Source organism: Ambystoma mexicanum, chromosome 6p (assembly GCF_040938575.1).
Source record: "Ambystoma mexicanum isolate Mex_15411 chromosome 6p, UKY_AmexF1_1, whole genome shotgun sequence".
NCBI lineage: Eukaryota > Metazoa > Chordata > Amphibia > Caudata > Ambystomatidae > Ambystoma > Ambystoma mexicanum.
The window spans coordinates 1,305,776,129-1,305,790,838 of NC_090935.1; the positions used below are offsets into that span (position 1 = coordinate 1,305,776,129).

The 14,710-nt window shown below is 46.1% G+C and overlaps 1 protein-coding gene across 4 annotated transcripts in view; it reads right to left on the reverse strand.

The window, feature by feature from the left end:
• DENND4C (DENN domain containing 4C) overlaps positions 1–14,710 on the reverse strand; it is a 2,555,958-nt gene that overhangs the window by 2,095,543 nt on the left and 445,705 nt on the right. For all 4 annotated transcript variants that reach the window (XM_069625964.1, XM_069625963.1, XM_069625962.1 and 1 more), the window contains exon 3: positions 472–724. In XM_069625964.1, the coding sequence (XP_069482065.1) occupies positions 472–724 (253 nt within the window). The remainder of the gene's footprint in view (positions 1–471; positions 725–14,710) is intronic.

A 14,710-nucleotide genomic window follows, 5' to 3' on the forward strand; every position in this document is an offset into this window, starting at 1 on the left:
AAAAACATACTGGGTCTGTAATGTAGGCATTGCCCCAGTCAGTCCAGTGCGAGTTTGCTTAGACATCACTGTTCACGCGCTGGAGGCACCATTTTCGAAATGCGTACATGTTTTTTTAATCTTACGAGCAATCGGGGTTGTGCACTTGTTTTAGAAGGGCAACGACCGCCTCGAAACGTGAAGGCCTCGGGCGACCTGAAACGAACTAACTTTGATTTGCGCGTGTAAGCCTTTTCCTGAGTTGACACCAGGGTAATACTTTTTATTTTAAGCGGGGAGCCTCACCTGTCAGTGAAATTATCTTCCAAACTGAATCAAAAGCCAGGCAATTGTGTCTAATATAGAGTGACATATGCACGTAAATGAATGCGAAAAAAGCAAAACGTAGAAAACCTTACAAAAATACAGTTACATTCAAAAACCTGAACATTATGTTTTTCGAAATACCACATGGCACGTATCCTTCCTTACCAAGCCACAGTTTAAATTCTTCTCGACTTTGCAGAAGGTGTGGGGCGGGGTTTCTCCTTTGCTGGCTACAATAACACAGATATCCGTCACCGCCAAAGAATTCTGAGGTCGGATGAGGGGCGCCCTTCGGTAGGTAACAAAGATCCGCTGGGAAGCAGTCGAGCTGTTGTTGACATTGGCGCAGCGGCCATAAGGTGTGGCCTGAACCGTTTCACAGCCTGGTAGGGGACGTTCCTTTCCATCATACAGAACTCTGCAGGTGGGAACAAAACAAAATAAGAAAATTAAGCAAACCGAGCATAAAGGCACGAAGTCAGATTTCTCAATGGCTGTCTTTATCCATGTAAATCAAATACGTCTGTGAACGTCAATTAGAGGCATCAATGAAGCATGGTATTTGGCCGCCAGCCAGAAACATTCACTAATCAGGATTTCTCTGGAGCCAATCCAGCTTTGAAAGTAGTCCGTGAGCAGCAGATGTACACGCAATGGCCACAGTAGTTGGTCAATGATCGGGAAACACTTGCTGCCTTGCTCTTTCTTCCAGCCCCAGCACGCTCAACAAAATACGATACAGAAGGTTTGTAATCAAATTGTTATCATGAGACAGGGCATCAAAACATTTTTTTTGTGTGCAAAAAGCTGTATAGGGGTTGTGTGTGGTGGGAGCCAAGAAGAGGGGGTTGGGCGGGGGAGTAAGACATTAAAGGCACAAAAGAAGAAAGCATTAATCATTTGTTGATTTAAGAAGTTTACAACTAACTATCGTTGTTCTTCCCCCTAGTATCAGATACTAGAAGGTATTTCAATAATTGCAGGCGTATTTTTGAATGCCGTGTATGCAGGGGCGGTGGTCTTTCAAACGGAAGGTCTGAGTCAACATGTCAATTGAAGACTAGTAATCACTACTGGTCTCCAAGCATGATGTGATCTGGTTCTGCAGGCTGGTTTCTGTTAAGGCAGCTCATGTCAAGAGATTTAGTTGTTTGGAAAGAATGTCTCATGAACTGCTTTGAGTGTTTTCCTCCTTTTCTATTTGACCTTATGCTCAGCATTAAACAGTCACTTATGGTTTTCCGCTGTCAAATGCAAAACGCCTATTGATCTTTTGTCAAGTGTTCCATTTCAAAATAAATGTAAAGTGGAAACCACGTCCTCAGACTCACTTTTAAATGGCTGCTTCTAGATCATGCGACGCCCTGTTCAGCAAAAGAGGTGCGAGCTTCTTAATTTCCATATTTTCTGACATCACCTTAAGTGACATTATACAAAATTCAGTCACAGGGAGACACACGAAGGGGTCACGAAACGTTAGATTGCAAGAGGTCGACAATAGTAAGCCAAGACACAAACTTTGTAGCATGCAATATATCAATATCCTTTGTTATATACTGAACAAACGCACAACATTGGGTTGTGCTAACAGCTGTCAACTTAACTTCTATGGACTTCCAATTCTGCAAAAAAAAAAAAAAAAACATTGCGTGATAAAATGGTATGCCCCGGATCACAGAATTAAATCGAATGGAGAAACTGGGATTTCGGTCAGGTCTACAAATGCAGCATTTTAGCATGGGGTTCCAGCCCTTGGTGGTCAATATGTGTTTGGATTTTTTTTAAGACCATCATAAAAGTGTACAAATAATATGCAATCATGAGAAATCCTTCTAGTAATATGCGTAGAGAAAGTATGATCCTGGCTTTATGTTCCCCATCTTGACAGGAAGACAACCATGCCTAGCAACGTGAAGCTAAAGACATTTCTTTTGGATTTGCAAATGTACTTTCAAGACTTGAAGACACTTGTGATGAATCCAATGGGGTCATCATGGATTATCCAGCGGTGACCTCCTCCCATGTGGCTAGGGGACAGCACCCGCTACCTGGTCCCAACCCTGGGGACAGCTTTATGAGGAAGGATAACATGGGAGGAGACAACTACCAGGGAAATGGCATGACTTCCTTTGATTAAACGCGGTATCTTCCCCACGAACAAGACCCTCTAATACCCAAGCCCCTTTCCAATGAGGAAGGCCCTCAAATACAAAGACTCATGGCCTACTGCCAATTGCTTGTCACCCCTGTAGAAGTAGTAAAGAAACCCCTTCATATTTTTCTGGTCAAGTGCCCAATTAGGACACACACGGTGAGCCAACAACACTTTTCTTCAAAAGTACTGTGATGCTGGAAATGCACTGGAGGGACAGGGCCTCCATGTCCTTGTCCTGTACTCCCTTATGTGTGTTCTGTGTTTTCTGCACAGGAATCCATGTGGGACTCCTGGCAGTGCAGTTCTTCCTCTTTTTGGTTGTGGTGAACAGAGACCATTGGGATACTCTTATTGCACCCATGGGGGGCGGGGGGAGGTACAACCCTGTACCACATGTGTTTGTTTTTGGGCACCTGTGTGTGGTCCACAGAGCAGGGTATGGGGTGTTGGCAGCTCCATGCTGAATTTGACAGGTGCTCCGAGTATCCTCCATTTTGGGATACTTTGGCCCTGCCATAGGAATCAGTGGATTCCTGATCGGAGACAAGATGGCCCCTGTGGCCTCTTGGTTTCTATTACCTGTTACCTTGTTTTTCCCAAAGTCCTGGGAAGCCTGGATTCTGTTCCTTACCCCGAATGGCTGTTGGGTGGAAGAACCATATATGGTATTGTGGGGGAAGTCCTGGCCAGACTGGCTGGAGCCTTCCCAGTGACTATGTGTGGGTGGGTGGGTACACCCTTGGGGTGGGACCTGGGAGAATGGAGTGTGTTACCATTATGCATTCCTTGTTATGGGTGTCTTGTTTCTGTGTGTGACAAAATCATTGAGACAGCCCTGCCTAAAACAGACATGAATGCAGTGTGGTGTGCTGAAAGGCTGGGAACTTGCCCCAATCCACATTCCTTGTTATGGGTGTCTGGGTGGAAGTGAATAGCCTGAATGCCTGTAAGTAAGCCTGATTGGCTGCATGAATGAATGTCCTTCTGTCTGATCGGCTGACTGAGGGGACGTCTCACTTCCTAATTTGTTCAGACGCTGAGCTCAAAACTTAAAGCTGCTTATCCTTGAAGCCCAGCTGGAAGAAGAATTGCTGCTGCTTTCCTTCGACCTAATCTAAAAGCTGTCTAGTCTGTCGAGGACTGTTCTGAGAGAGGACCTGGCTAGGAGACATCGTCCCAAGCTATGGGGGAACATCGTGCATAAGCTGATCTTCATCGCGGTAGCCTGGAAGCCAGTCCTGAAGGCTGTCGACCGGAGAAAGGGTTTACAGAGAATCTGGAAGTAAAGCACCTGAAGCACGAGGCCATCTAAGTCCATTGCCGTCAGAGGATTTGCGTGACTGCTGGAAGCCAGTCGAGTCGTGTTGCCCTGAAGCAGGGACGGCTTGACGCCGTGCTGCTCGACAACCGGAGCCGCATTGCTCCACCTTTTGCCTAAGAACATTTTGAACGAAAGGCTCCCTTGCCATCACCGACAACCGCTTTGTCCGGGCGTAGAAAGTCGAGGTCGTAGACGACCATGGAGAAGCCGCCAGTGGGTTTCCCGCCACCCACAGTGCACAAAGACACCGACAAGTGAAGATCCGAAATCCAGCCGTGGTCGAGTCCCGATCGTCGACGCTGACGCCCGCTGCCAGGGCTATGTTCTTCACTGAGTCTTCTTTGCGGCATTGAACACTTTGCATTGAGGTGCACCACAAGCCTCATCGTCCCAGGACATCCTTGAACGATCGTCAACTAGCATGAGAAGATCGAAGCTGCATTCTCGACGCCAGTGTTCACATTTCTAAAAGGAATCTAGACGCCCTGTGACTCTGGCTTGGATCCGTCAGAGAAACTCTTCAAACTCGGGTACATTGGCGTAGTGGAACATTTTAACCAGGAAACCAGACTATTTAAACATGAATGGACTGGTATTGTTAATACTCTATTAGAGGTTGCCCAGGTGGGGGCTGGGGGGGGGAAGGGGCATCCTCTCACTGAACTGTGTCTTAGTAGCTAAAGTACCATTTGGCCCTTGTTTAGCCCCACTCGTCTTCCTTCCCATGATCAATGCTGATACACATTGTTATATGATTTGCATACCATTACAACTGTCAGCAGTGGATGCATGTTAAAGGAGTCAATAGCCAAGTGTAGTACCACATAGACCGTGTTTATATTTGCCATATTAGAATCGCTAGAGTACAAAGTGTTTCATTAATGGATGTATACATCTTGAACCTTATTTATAAAGAACTGTGTTAGCACAGAACACTGTGTGGACATTCCTTTGTGGGGGGCTTGGGAACTACACTGTACTTAAGAAACAGCCTGCATCACCTGAGAGCTTAAGCCTCGGTTGCTCGTCCATTCTACCATATAGAGAATCGTGGCTGGGGTGCTCTGTGCTTCTACTCTGCCATATAAAGGGCAAAAGGGCAGGAGTACAGATAACCCCCTCCAGTCAGTTCCATGTCATTTCATCGCTGGATGTTTTTTAGTGGTTTCTTTTACTGCGATTTTTTTCTCGAAAAAACGCATCGAAATTTCTTTTGGGGGGGGGGGTTGGTTCTGCCCCCCCCCCCCCGCAACCCTTCCATTTTCTAAAAAAATTCAATGGGTTTTTTTGAAGAAAAAAAGGATATTTTGCAAACAGCACAGAGTACAGCACTACTGCACAGGTAGCAATTTTTTTTCGCAGCACCTCCACAAGGGTGCGGTGCATTGCTATATGTGTTACCAGATTAACAAGGAAAGACAGGCCATTCAGTCAAAAACGATTTTAACATATAAGATGCAAATCTATTTTTACAGTTAAAAGCACACGTGCTCATTTAAAAATGCACACTATTTTTCACCTGAAATGCCTATGGTGCGAGAGACACATTTGAAAATTAACAGCTAACCTATTAACCATTAACCTGACTAATAAAACCTTATTTAACATAACCCACTAATAAAATGTGTTCTCCACTGCAGAATTAGGCATACTCTGAAAGCCATTTAAATGTGTGTGCAGATTTTTTTTTCTTCTCTTCTCTGCCTGCTTCTCCGTGTTTTTGTGCACAGTAACTGCAGGAAGAAGGAAGTCAGATTTGCAACAATTGCAAATGTATAAGCGAAGCTATTGTTGAGAGTAGGAGGATGAGATGATGGATTTCATTGGGACACGTCATACAGAGAGCTGAGATGAAAGTTTTAGTGGGCAGTAACGGGGAAAAAGACAGGCAGACATTTTTCTGCACTACTGGGGAGAAGACCTGGCTGTGGGACTCCTGACTGAATGCAGATTCCTGCGTCCTGCTACAGTCAAGATTTGGCAGAGCTGGGATGAAGACCTTTTCCTGGTTGGAGGCATTCCTATCTGCAAAAGCTGAGAATTCCAGGCAATGACCCCGGTTTGAAAAGGAAAGGCGATCCTTTTACTGGGGTTAATCTTCAAGGGAACCACATTCCGAAAGAGAACAGCTGAAGAAAACTTTGAACAGATAAGGTAATTACATAAGCGTGGGAGCCGTGTGTGCACGAAAATATGCAGTCAGTGTAGGAAAGGGGATTCCTGTGCGTGTCTTAATCAAATATCAATGTTGCAATTTGAGTTCTGTTCTCCGCCACTCTCTTTGCAGTGTGTCATAGACAATGCTTTTACTGTACCATTTTATTTATTTCTGTAAAGAATGAGATCGTGTTTAAATGCAACTTTTATAATACAGAAAAATATTTGAAAACAGACGGCTGGTGTATTTACTATTTACCATTACAATGCCGATGATGTGGGGAGATTTTTAAACAGTGCAATGGTCATTTTAAGACAGATGTGTGCATGTCAGAATCAGTATGAATAATTGTGAGTGACTGTAGCATAGCTTGTTGGAGGTACATGAGCCAACGGGAAGAGAGACTCTCTGAACATAGCTCCCTACCGTATATAAGGTAGTGGAAATTACCACAAGACTACCATATATAGCTCTCTGTCGTAAATAAGTCAGTGAGTTCGCCCATGGTGGCACACCAACACTATCACTGAAAAATGTGGTATTCCTAAAATGTAGGTCTGAGGTCTCTCTAGTGATCACATGAAAAATCTAAGCAAAGATAAGGGATTCTGGACATTGGGGCCACAAATAAAACAAGGGAATTATGCTCACCAAAATACCACCAACCGCACCTACCACCCACGCATACCAAATATGCATGCCTGGGTGCTGAAATAATGCATGTTCACTGTATTATTGTTGTACATGGCCCAATCTGAATACAAAGAGTGATTATTGCTAAGTTATTTTTCGGCGGTAATAAAATACCGTCAGGCCCCAAATCTCCACAAAATACCCTACAGGCAGAAGGGCAGGAGTACAGATAACCCCCTCCAGTCAGTTCCATGTCATTTCATCGCTGGATGTTTTTTAGTGGTTTCTTTTACTGCGATTTTTTTCTCGAAAAAACGCATCGAAATTTCCCGCAACCCTTCCATTTTCTAAAAAAATTCAATGGGTTTTTTTGAAGAAAAAAAATCGCGGTTAAAAAACCGTGCGAAAAAACATCCCGCTACGAAAGGACGTCGCACCCTCCAGTCTTTACAAGTACCTTTTTGTAAAATCAATAAGAAGAACTATTCAAATACCATGTATTCAATAACACCTATGGACTTCAACTCCCAGAATTTCCCCAACTACTGAGACAAGGAGGATACAGGAGTTTGAACAAGATACCAAGAACCTGAAACCCAGTGTGCAGTCTAGTTTTTCCTAAGCCCCTGTGCGCAGGACATTTAAACTTGGCGAGCACACTATTCGGAGAGTCCGTGCAGGAGGAGATTCCCTTCATTGGAATCTGAACGGGATCAGACATCTTGCCTGAGAACTGCGACCACTGCACCTTGAGGACCCATTGCAGGGATCTCATCCTCAACCTGGCCTCTGGCACCAGAGAAATGCACGATGCCATGAGGCCGAGCAACCTTAAGAATTCGAAAGCCGGGAGACTCTGGGCCTGTTGAAACTGGTCTCTACCATCTGCACAATGTGATGAGCCCTCACCTTGGGAGGCGAGCACTTCCCGAAGGACGTGTCTAACACATCCCCGATGTACTAGAGCAGTTGGGAAGGTGTCAGGTGCGACTTCTTGAAATTGAGGAAGAAGCCCAGCCTATGGCGGGAGCGGCAGATGTGACCCAGGTGATCCAATGCGTGCTCTGGAGAGCGCGCCCGGATCAGCTAGTCGTCCAGGTAGAGGTAGACGTGACTCCCCCCTCCCCTGAGGTACGCTGCCACCACCACCATCAGCTTGGTGTAGACCCTCGGGCGGAGGTCAATCCGAATGGCAGGACCCGAAACTGAAAGTGTGAGTCATCAGCCGCAAACCTCAGGTACTTTGTGCATGGGATGAATCGGCACATGAAAGTAAGCATCCTGTAGGTCCAGAGACACCAACCAATCCTGAAGTTGAAGGGCCTGGAGGACTTGTGAAAGAGTAACCATCTTGAACTTGTCCTTCCTGAGAAGTTTGTTCAAACACAAGCCCATGATGGGTCTCAATCCCCCGTCTTTCTTTGGGATAAAAAAATAAGGGGAATACCATCCCTTGTTCCTCTCAGCTACAGGCACCAGTTCTATAGCGCCTTTCTCCAGCAGGGTTAAGATTTCCTGCGCAAGGAGCGGATCCGGAAACTTCAAAAGAGAATTTCCCCAGTGGATTGTCGGGAGGCCACTGAAGGAAGGGAAGGCAGTAGCCGTGGGCTATGGTATTCAGAACCCACGCATCTGAATTGATGGCTTGCCACTCTTCAAGATGCTGAGACCATCTGCCCCCAACTGGCGAACCATGGGACATGGCCTCACGACTGTTTGGAAATCGCTGCGGCAGTGCCTGAAGGCAAAGAGGCAGCTGCCTGAGCAGCTTTGGCACCTCGATTTCCCCAACCACCATGGGTACTTTTTGCTGGCCCCTTTGACTGGCGGCCCCTCTCGTTCTACCAAAGGAGAAGAAGTAACGAAAAGAACCTCCTCTCCACTGCTGTCCCTTAGGACGAAAATCCGTAGGTTGACGCACAGCTGCGCTTAAAGATTTTGTCGCAGCTTTTGAGGTCTGCAACCTCTCAAGGTTCACGTCAGCCTTGTTGCCAAACAAATGTGCGCCATCAAAGGGCATGTTCAAAAGACGGCTTTGCGCATCCGGAGCAAATCCTGACTTCCGCAACCACACAAATCTGCATATAACGGTGCTCACAGCCATGGACCAGCTAACACTGTGTGTCGTATCCAAACCCGACTGAAGGGATTCGCACATGGCATACTTGCCGACCTGCATGAGAGCCAGGAAGCCATCCCTTTTTCCCCCCTCAGTAATATGCTCAGCCGCTAAAGAAAAGTTCCACAGAGTGTGTGAGAACCTTGCTAAGGCACAAGTGGAGTTGGGCAATTTCAATGCCATGCTCCCAGCGGAAAATACCTTCTGAGCCAAACCGTTGAAGCGCTGGTCTTCCCTATCCAGAGGGATGGTAGGGTACGCCGCCGGCCTCAAAGTGACCGTAGCCGCCTGAACCACCAAACTCTCAGGAGTGGGGTGAGTGGATAAATAGCTGGGGTCGCAAACGGAAGGGCAGTACTTTTTTGTCAAAGATTTATTAACAGCCGGAAGAGATTCCGGGGACTGCCAAGCAGCTGCCACCCTTTTCTGTAAGGTGAGATGAAACAGTAACACCGGGTCAGATGACGGACCTTGATCTAAGATGTCCGTGAGATCATCCTGTACAAAGTCTTCAGGAGCACTGGACCAGCCCAGATACTCCAAGACCCTAGCCATGAGCCTCCGGTATGAAGACTCGGCATGAGCCCCAGGCTTACCAAATTCCACTTCCGGAGAAGTGTCCAACCTACTGGCATCATGAACGGTTTGCCTCAACTCCTCCAATTTACTGTCTCCAGAACAAATTGGAGCCACATCCTGTTCACCAGGGTCCTCAAAAATCAGACCTTTCCTCCTCTTCGAAAGTGTCATCGAGAGGGAGTTGAAACCCTGGCCTGGGGACAGAAGAGGGCCTGGAGTCCAATACTGGCCTCCCAGACTTCACAGTAGCCTTCCTAGGAGGATCCACTACACCAGGGTACTCCAATGGCAAATTTTGGGCAGAAATCCCCAAAGGCATCGAGAGCGCCGAAGGCTTTGGCATCGACGCAGGTGAAGGTTGCAGCGGTCTCGCTGTGGACAAGGACCAATACCTAGAAGCACGTCTCTTGTGACAATCCGAAGCCTTGTCCGAACAGGACCTCGAAGGTTCCCTATGCAACTCGCGGCGCGGACCCGACCCAGAAGGCGTGTGAGCCACGGAACCAGACCTATCCTGGACGGCTTCGTTAGAAGGCGCAATCGAACCCGTGCCCTGCGATTGAAATATCGCCAACATTTGCTCCTTAAGGGCAGCCCATTCCTCCGGAGTCGAGGACTTCGTTGGGCATGCCACTTTCCTTACGGCTCCATCCTCCGAGGAGGACAGGGAAGGCGACCCGTGACAGCGCTTCCGGGAATGCCGCAATGAGGAAGAAGAATGGCGGGAACCACTCAGGGACCGAGAACCCTGGGCCTCCTCCCGACATGGAGAGTCGCCCTTCGAGTCGTCAGTGGACACCACTTTAGATTTCGACTTGCTGGATTTACGGGACTTACTGAGCTTAGAGTCCCTACCTACCTGGAGCTTCCCCTTACGCTCCCATAAGGCCTTGGGAGTTAGCGACTGGCATTTTGAACAGTCATCGGTGTCGCGACTCTCGCCCAAGCACCACAAACAAATGCGATGCAGGTCAGTCATCGACATTTCGACTTGTAGTCCCGGCAAGTCTTGAAGCCAGACCGCAGAGTCGGAGGGGTTGAAGAAAAAGACATCTCAACGATGAAACACACGAGGCGTGCAGAGTTTCACAAAGCAACACGTTTGCAGAAAAAACAGAACTGAGGCTATGGGCGCCGTGCGTCCCATTTATAACATCCGGTGACGTCGCCCTCGACGGAGGCCTTCGAGGGACATCGACCCGACGTCATCGACGCAGGACGACCTCTGCTGAAAAAGTTTCCGAAGTGCACAGCTGTGGACATTACATGTCAAAGATGTGGAATACGCTGGAGGACAAACTCCATTCGAAACTCCAGAATAAGGAGCATTATGGGGGGCTGCCAGAGACAGCAAAGTGCAGACCTCTGGTAAAGAAGGGGACTGGTATGAGAGGGCGTCATCCTTTGCGCTGAACCCAAACCCGCCTGATATGGGGTGCTGTGGAAGCCAATGAGTTGTGCTGTGGCCACACTCTGGCTGCAAAGCATGATAAATGCTACAGAAAGCCCACAGCAAGCACACAGGACTGCGGGCACCATCGGGCGGGTGTGCATGCAGGTGTTTTGGGGGGACTCATTCTTTCGAAAGCCGTTCTGCAAGTTACATGGGTGCTGGGGCAGCTCATCCAATATGGGCGACAGGGTGCTAACCTGCCCCATATCATTGAGGAGTCAACCCAAACTAGTGAAAACCTGAGCACTCACGAGACAAAGGGACTATTAAATGGGTGTACGTATGGGCTACTTTACACAGACTGGGCTTTCGAGCCAATATTATGATGCAAGTGCAATTCTTTTATACAAGCTGTTGTGATAGTTACCACTGCAGACAGGAAGACAACCAGGCTGCTCTCTTTCTCCTCTTACACTAGCAACAGAACCATTGGCAGAATGGTTGAGGAATGATCCTGTATCTAAGGGGGGCGTATGGGATGGAGGATCAGGTGCCCCAGTCTGCAGATGACCCAATTTTTCTGGGAGAGACCAAATGGTCCAGACCTAGCGTGATTGCTGTCCTTTCAGAATTTGGGAGGCAAAGTGGCCTTAAAATCAAGTGGGAAAAAAAATGCAATCCTGTTCCTGGTTCAGGAGAAAGATGCAATATTGAGGTGTTGCCTACTCCTGGTAGTGACTGACGAAGAATTGAGGGCAAGATTACAATTACATACGACTTTTATTGTTACTTGAGATCAAGACATGCCCCATTTACACAATGTATGGATTCCCTGGATCTGCCAGTGTTTTACTTTGGAGGCCAGCCTAGTGGTGGACGACATTTCTGGTCATCCCACTTCAACCCTTTATAGGATCATGCAGAACCTTTAGACCCAACCACTAGGACAATCTACAGGTTTAATGGGAAAGAGCACTGCAGAGACCTTAAAAAGTGAGGATGTCCAACAAGTTCAGGCATATACAAATGAAGCAGCTACATAGGATGTTTTACTGTAGGCAGGGGTACAAATTTCAAATATCAAGCCACCAACCAAGTATTAAAAGTCACTCACCTCCTCAGTTCTTCCCATGCCAACAGCACACCATTCTTACCAACAGTCAACTATCATACACTAGTGGTGAATGCATATTTTGAACTAAAAACAACATTAGGTAAGCCGTCCCCTTAACCAATAGACACGGAGGACAAATGAATAAAGAACGAAGATTGTGCTAAATGGGATACATGAACATTTAAATAATTGAAAAATGCAAAACAATCAATGTCAAAATCAATCTAGATATCATGAGTAAAGGCAAACATCCCAAATATTAAACTATTTTGTAATAGCATAACCAAAGATTTGTTTGCATAAACAAAATGTTGGTGGGTAGACAAAAGGTTTATAGTCAAATGTTCGAATACATAGTTTCGGACTACAATACATTCCAACCAAAAGAATCAAATGCACATTGTTTTGGGGGGAGGGGTCCCCCGCAAACCCCTGTTTTTGGGGGAAAACCCACTAATTTTTCCTATACCAAACCCACAAAAAAAATGCATAAATACAAAAAGCATTCAAACTTTTTTTTTCGATCCTTTTGGTTCGAATGTATTGTATTCAACCCTTTTGTATTCGAAATAATGACTGGACACCATTATGGTTATTATAAAACACTACTCATCCTTCGCCAAGGAAAAAAGTGGCACTGTTGCATCTCTTTACCCTTGGATTATGGCACTTTGATGCCTACAGCTTTGGGTGACTACAGCAGTGGCAAGTTGTGCAAAATAGGTTATCTACATTACTAAGGTCCATCAGATAGCCAGATACAGAACCTGCATGCTAGTTACAAAATGAACAGACCATGGAGGGAGTAGGCAGTAACATTTTACGAAAAAAGAAAAGGGCCCATTGTGCATCACAGCTCTATCTGATAAAGATCGGTTTTGAAGGCATCCTGTGATGTCAGAGCCAGTAAGACATCCATGCGTCGTGCATATCTTTAAGATGGTTTGATAGCAGTGCAGAAAACATGCCACCATAATTTTCTTTTCTTTTTACAGAACTGTCGGAGAGAGCGTCTGAGCAATATCGAGAAAGGGGGTGTCAAAAACCAATGAGCAGAACCGCTGCAAGCAGTTGATAAGCGCATCAAATTATCACTCTCGAAAAGCCCCATCGGATAAATGAGATTTACGCAGGTTATTCATATGTTATGTTACTTGAATTTGTAGAGCGCATGGTCGCCCAAAGGCATCATGGCGCTAGTGAGGGGGCTGCTTGGCTGAGAAGACAGTAGAAAGCCAGGGAACTAGAATAAAGTGGTCTTCAGAGCTTTCCTAAAAGCCAGATGGTTGGAGATAGATTTGAGTGGCAGTAGAAGGATGTTCCAAAGCTTGGCCGCGGCGATGGAGAAGGCTCTGCCGCCGAGTCTTTCCCCGTTATACCTAGGCACAACAAGTAGGTTGGTGGCCGAGGAACGGAGATCACGTTCCGGGATATATCAGAGGAATTTAGATTGGAGAAATTCAGCTCCAAAGCCGTGGATTGCCCGATGGACAATGCACAGTGACTTGAACTTAACTCGCTGAGCCACTGGGAGCCAGAGGAGTCGGCGGAGCACTGGCGAGATGTGGGCACCATAGGGAGAGCCAGTGGCTAATCTAGCTGCCAGGTTTTGCATACGTTGAAGTTGCTGGAGAAGGCCTACCGGTTGAGAAAGGTATAGGGAGTTACAATAGTCCAGCCGTGGGAGGACTAGTGCAGCCACCACGGGGGGACGCATAACTTCCGAAATCATGGGAAGGACTCTTTTTAGAACCCTGATCTGGTGGTGGGCGGACTGACAAACAGCCGTGACCTGATTTGACATAGATAGAGAGGCAGAGAGAATAACCCCCAGATTCTTTACTTTGTCAACTGGACCAGGCAAAGGACCAAGTGTCGATAGAGTACACTACATAAAAGAGTTTTGATACTCTGATTAGAACCACGGGTGATAACAACCCGAGCAGGAGTCATCAGGCTAAGACAAGTTCAATGTGGAAAATGCAAGTTAATAGCAGAGCGTTCACTCAGCTGTACACTAATGGGGGTTTTAGAAATAACAGAAAAGATTATCCGGCAATTAACTTGCAAATCCGAACAATCCTTAGCATGATTGTGCTGTGACTTCGACGAACCGGCTGATGTTTAATTAACCACTTAACAGCTAAGCGTTTAGAATCCCAATGCAGGGCCCTTTTTTGATGTGATGTGATGCCATGTATGGAATCAAAACATATCATTTACCCTGCAAACAAACATGGGGATTGGGAGGATAGCCATGATTTGTAGTTTTTCCCTGCCCAGTTTGTGTAAATAGCAACAATAAACAGCATTGTATTCATCAAAACCTTGAACAAAAAAAAAAGTTCCACTTTTTGTAACTAGTATCAACAAAAGATCTATAATTGTATGTCGGGAGCAGAGCATCCTGCGCCACTTCCTTTACTATTAAACATAAATAGCAAAACTGAAGTAGAAAACAGTTTGCAATATAACCAGTGAAAAGGCTGAATTTTCCAACCAAATAAGATGGCTCAGCAGTTATCTCCCATCCACATTTCATGATCGGGCACCAGATCCTCTCCTAACCTCACCTCACCTCATCTCATCTCATATCACATCCTTACGGCTATTGATTTTGTGCATTGTGAAGCATTTGATTTGCTGATGGCATGCCAAGAGTAATGTCTTTATCAATCACACGTCAGGTTCATTAAACTGCACACATTGCACTAATATTTAATATACAAAGTTCCACAGACCAACAAAGAACAAAAAAACACTTGAACAATGGAAAAGTAATAAGAAATCAGCACAGTTCAATTACTGCCATCTATTAACCTGCATTAACCACATTTAGACACATTATCGTTCACCGATCAATAAAGCCCACATCATATTGTTACTAAAAGACCTAAACCCATGTCAAAAGATGCAGTAATACCAAACAAAA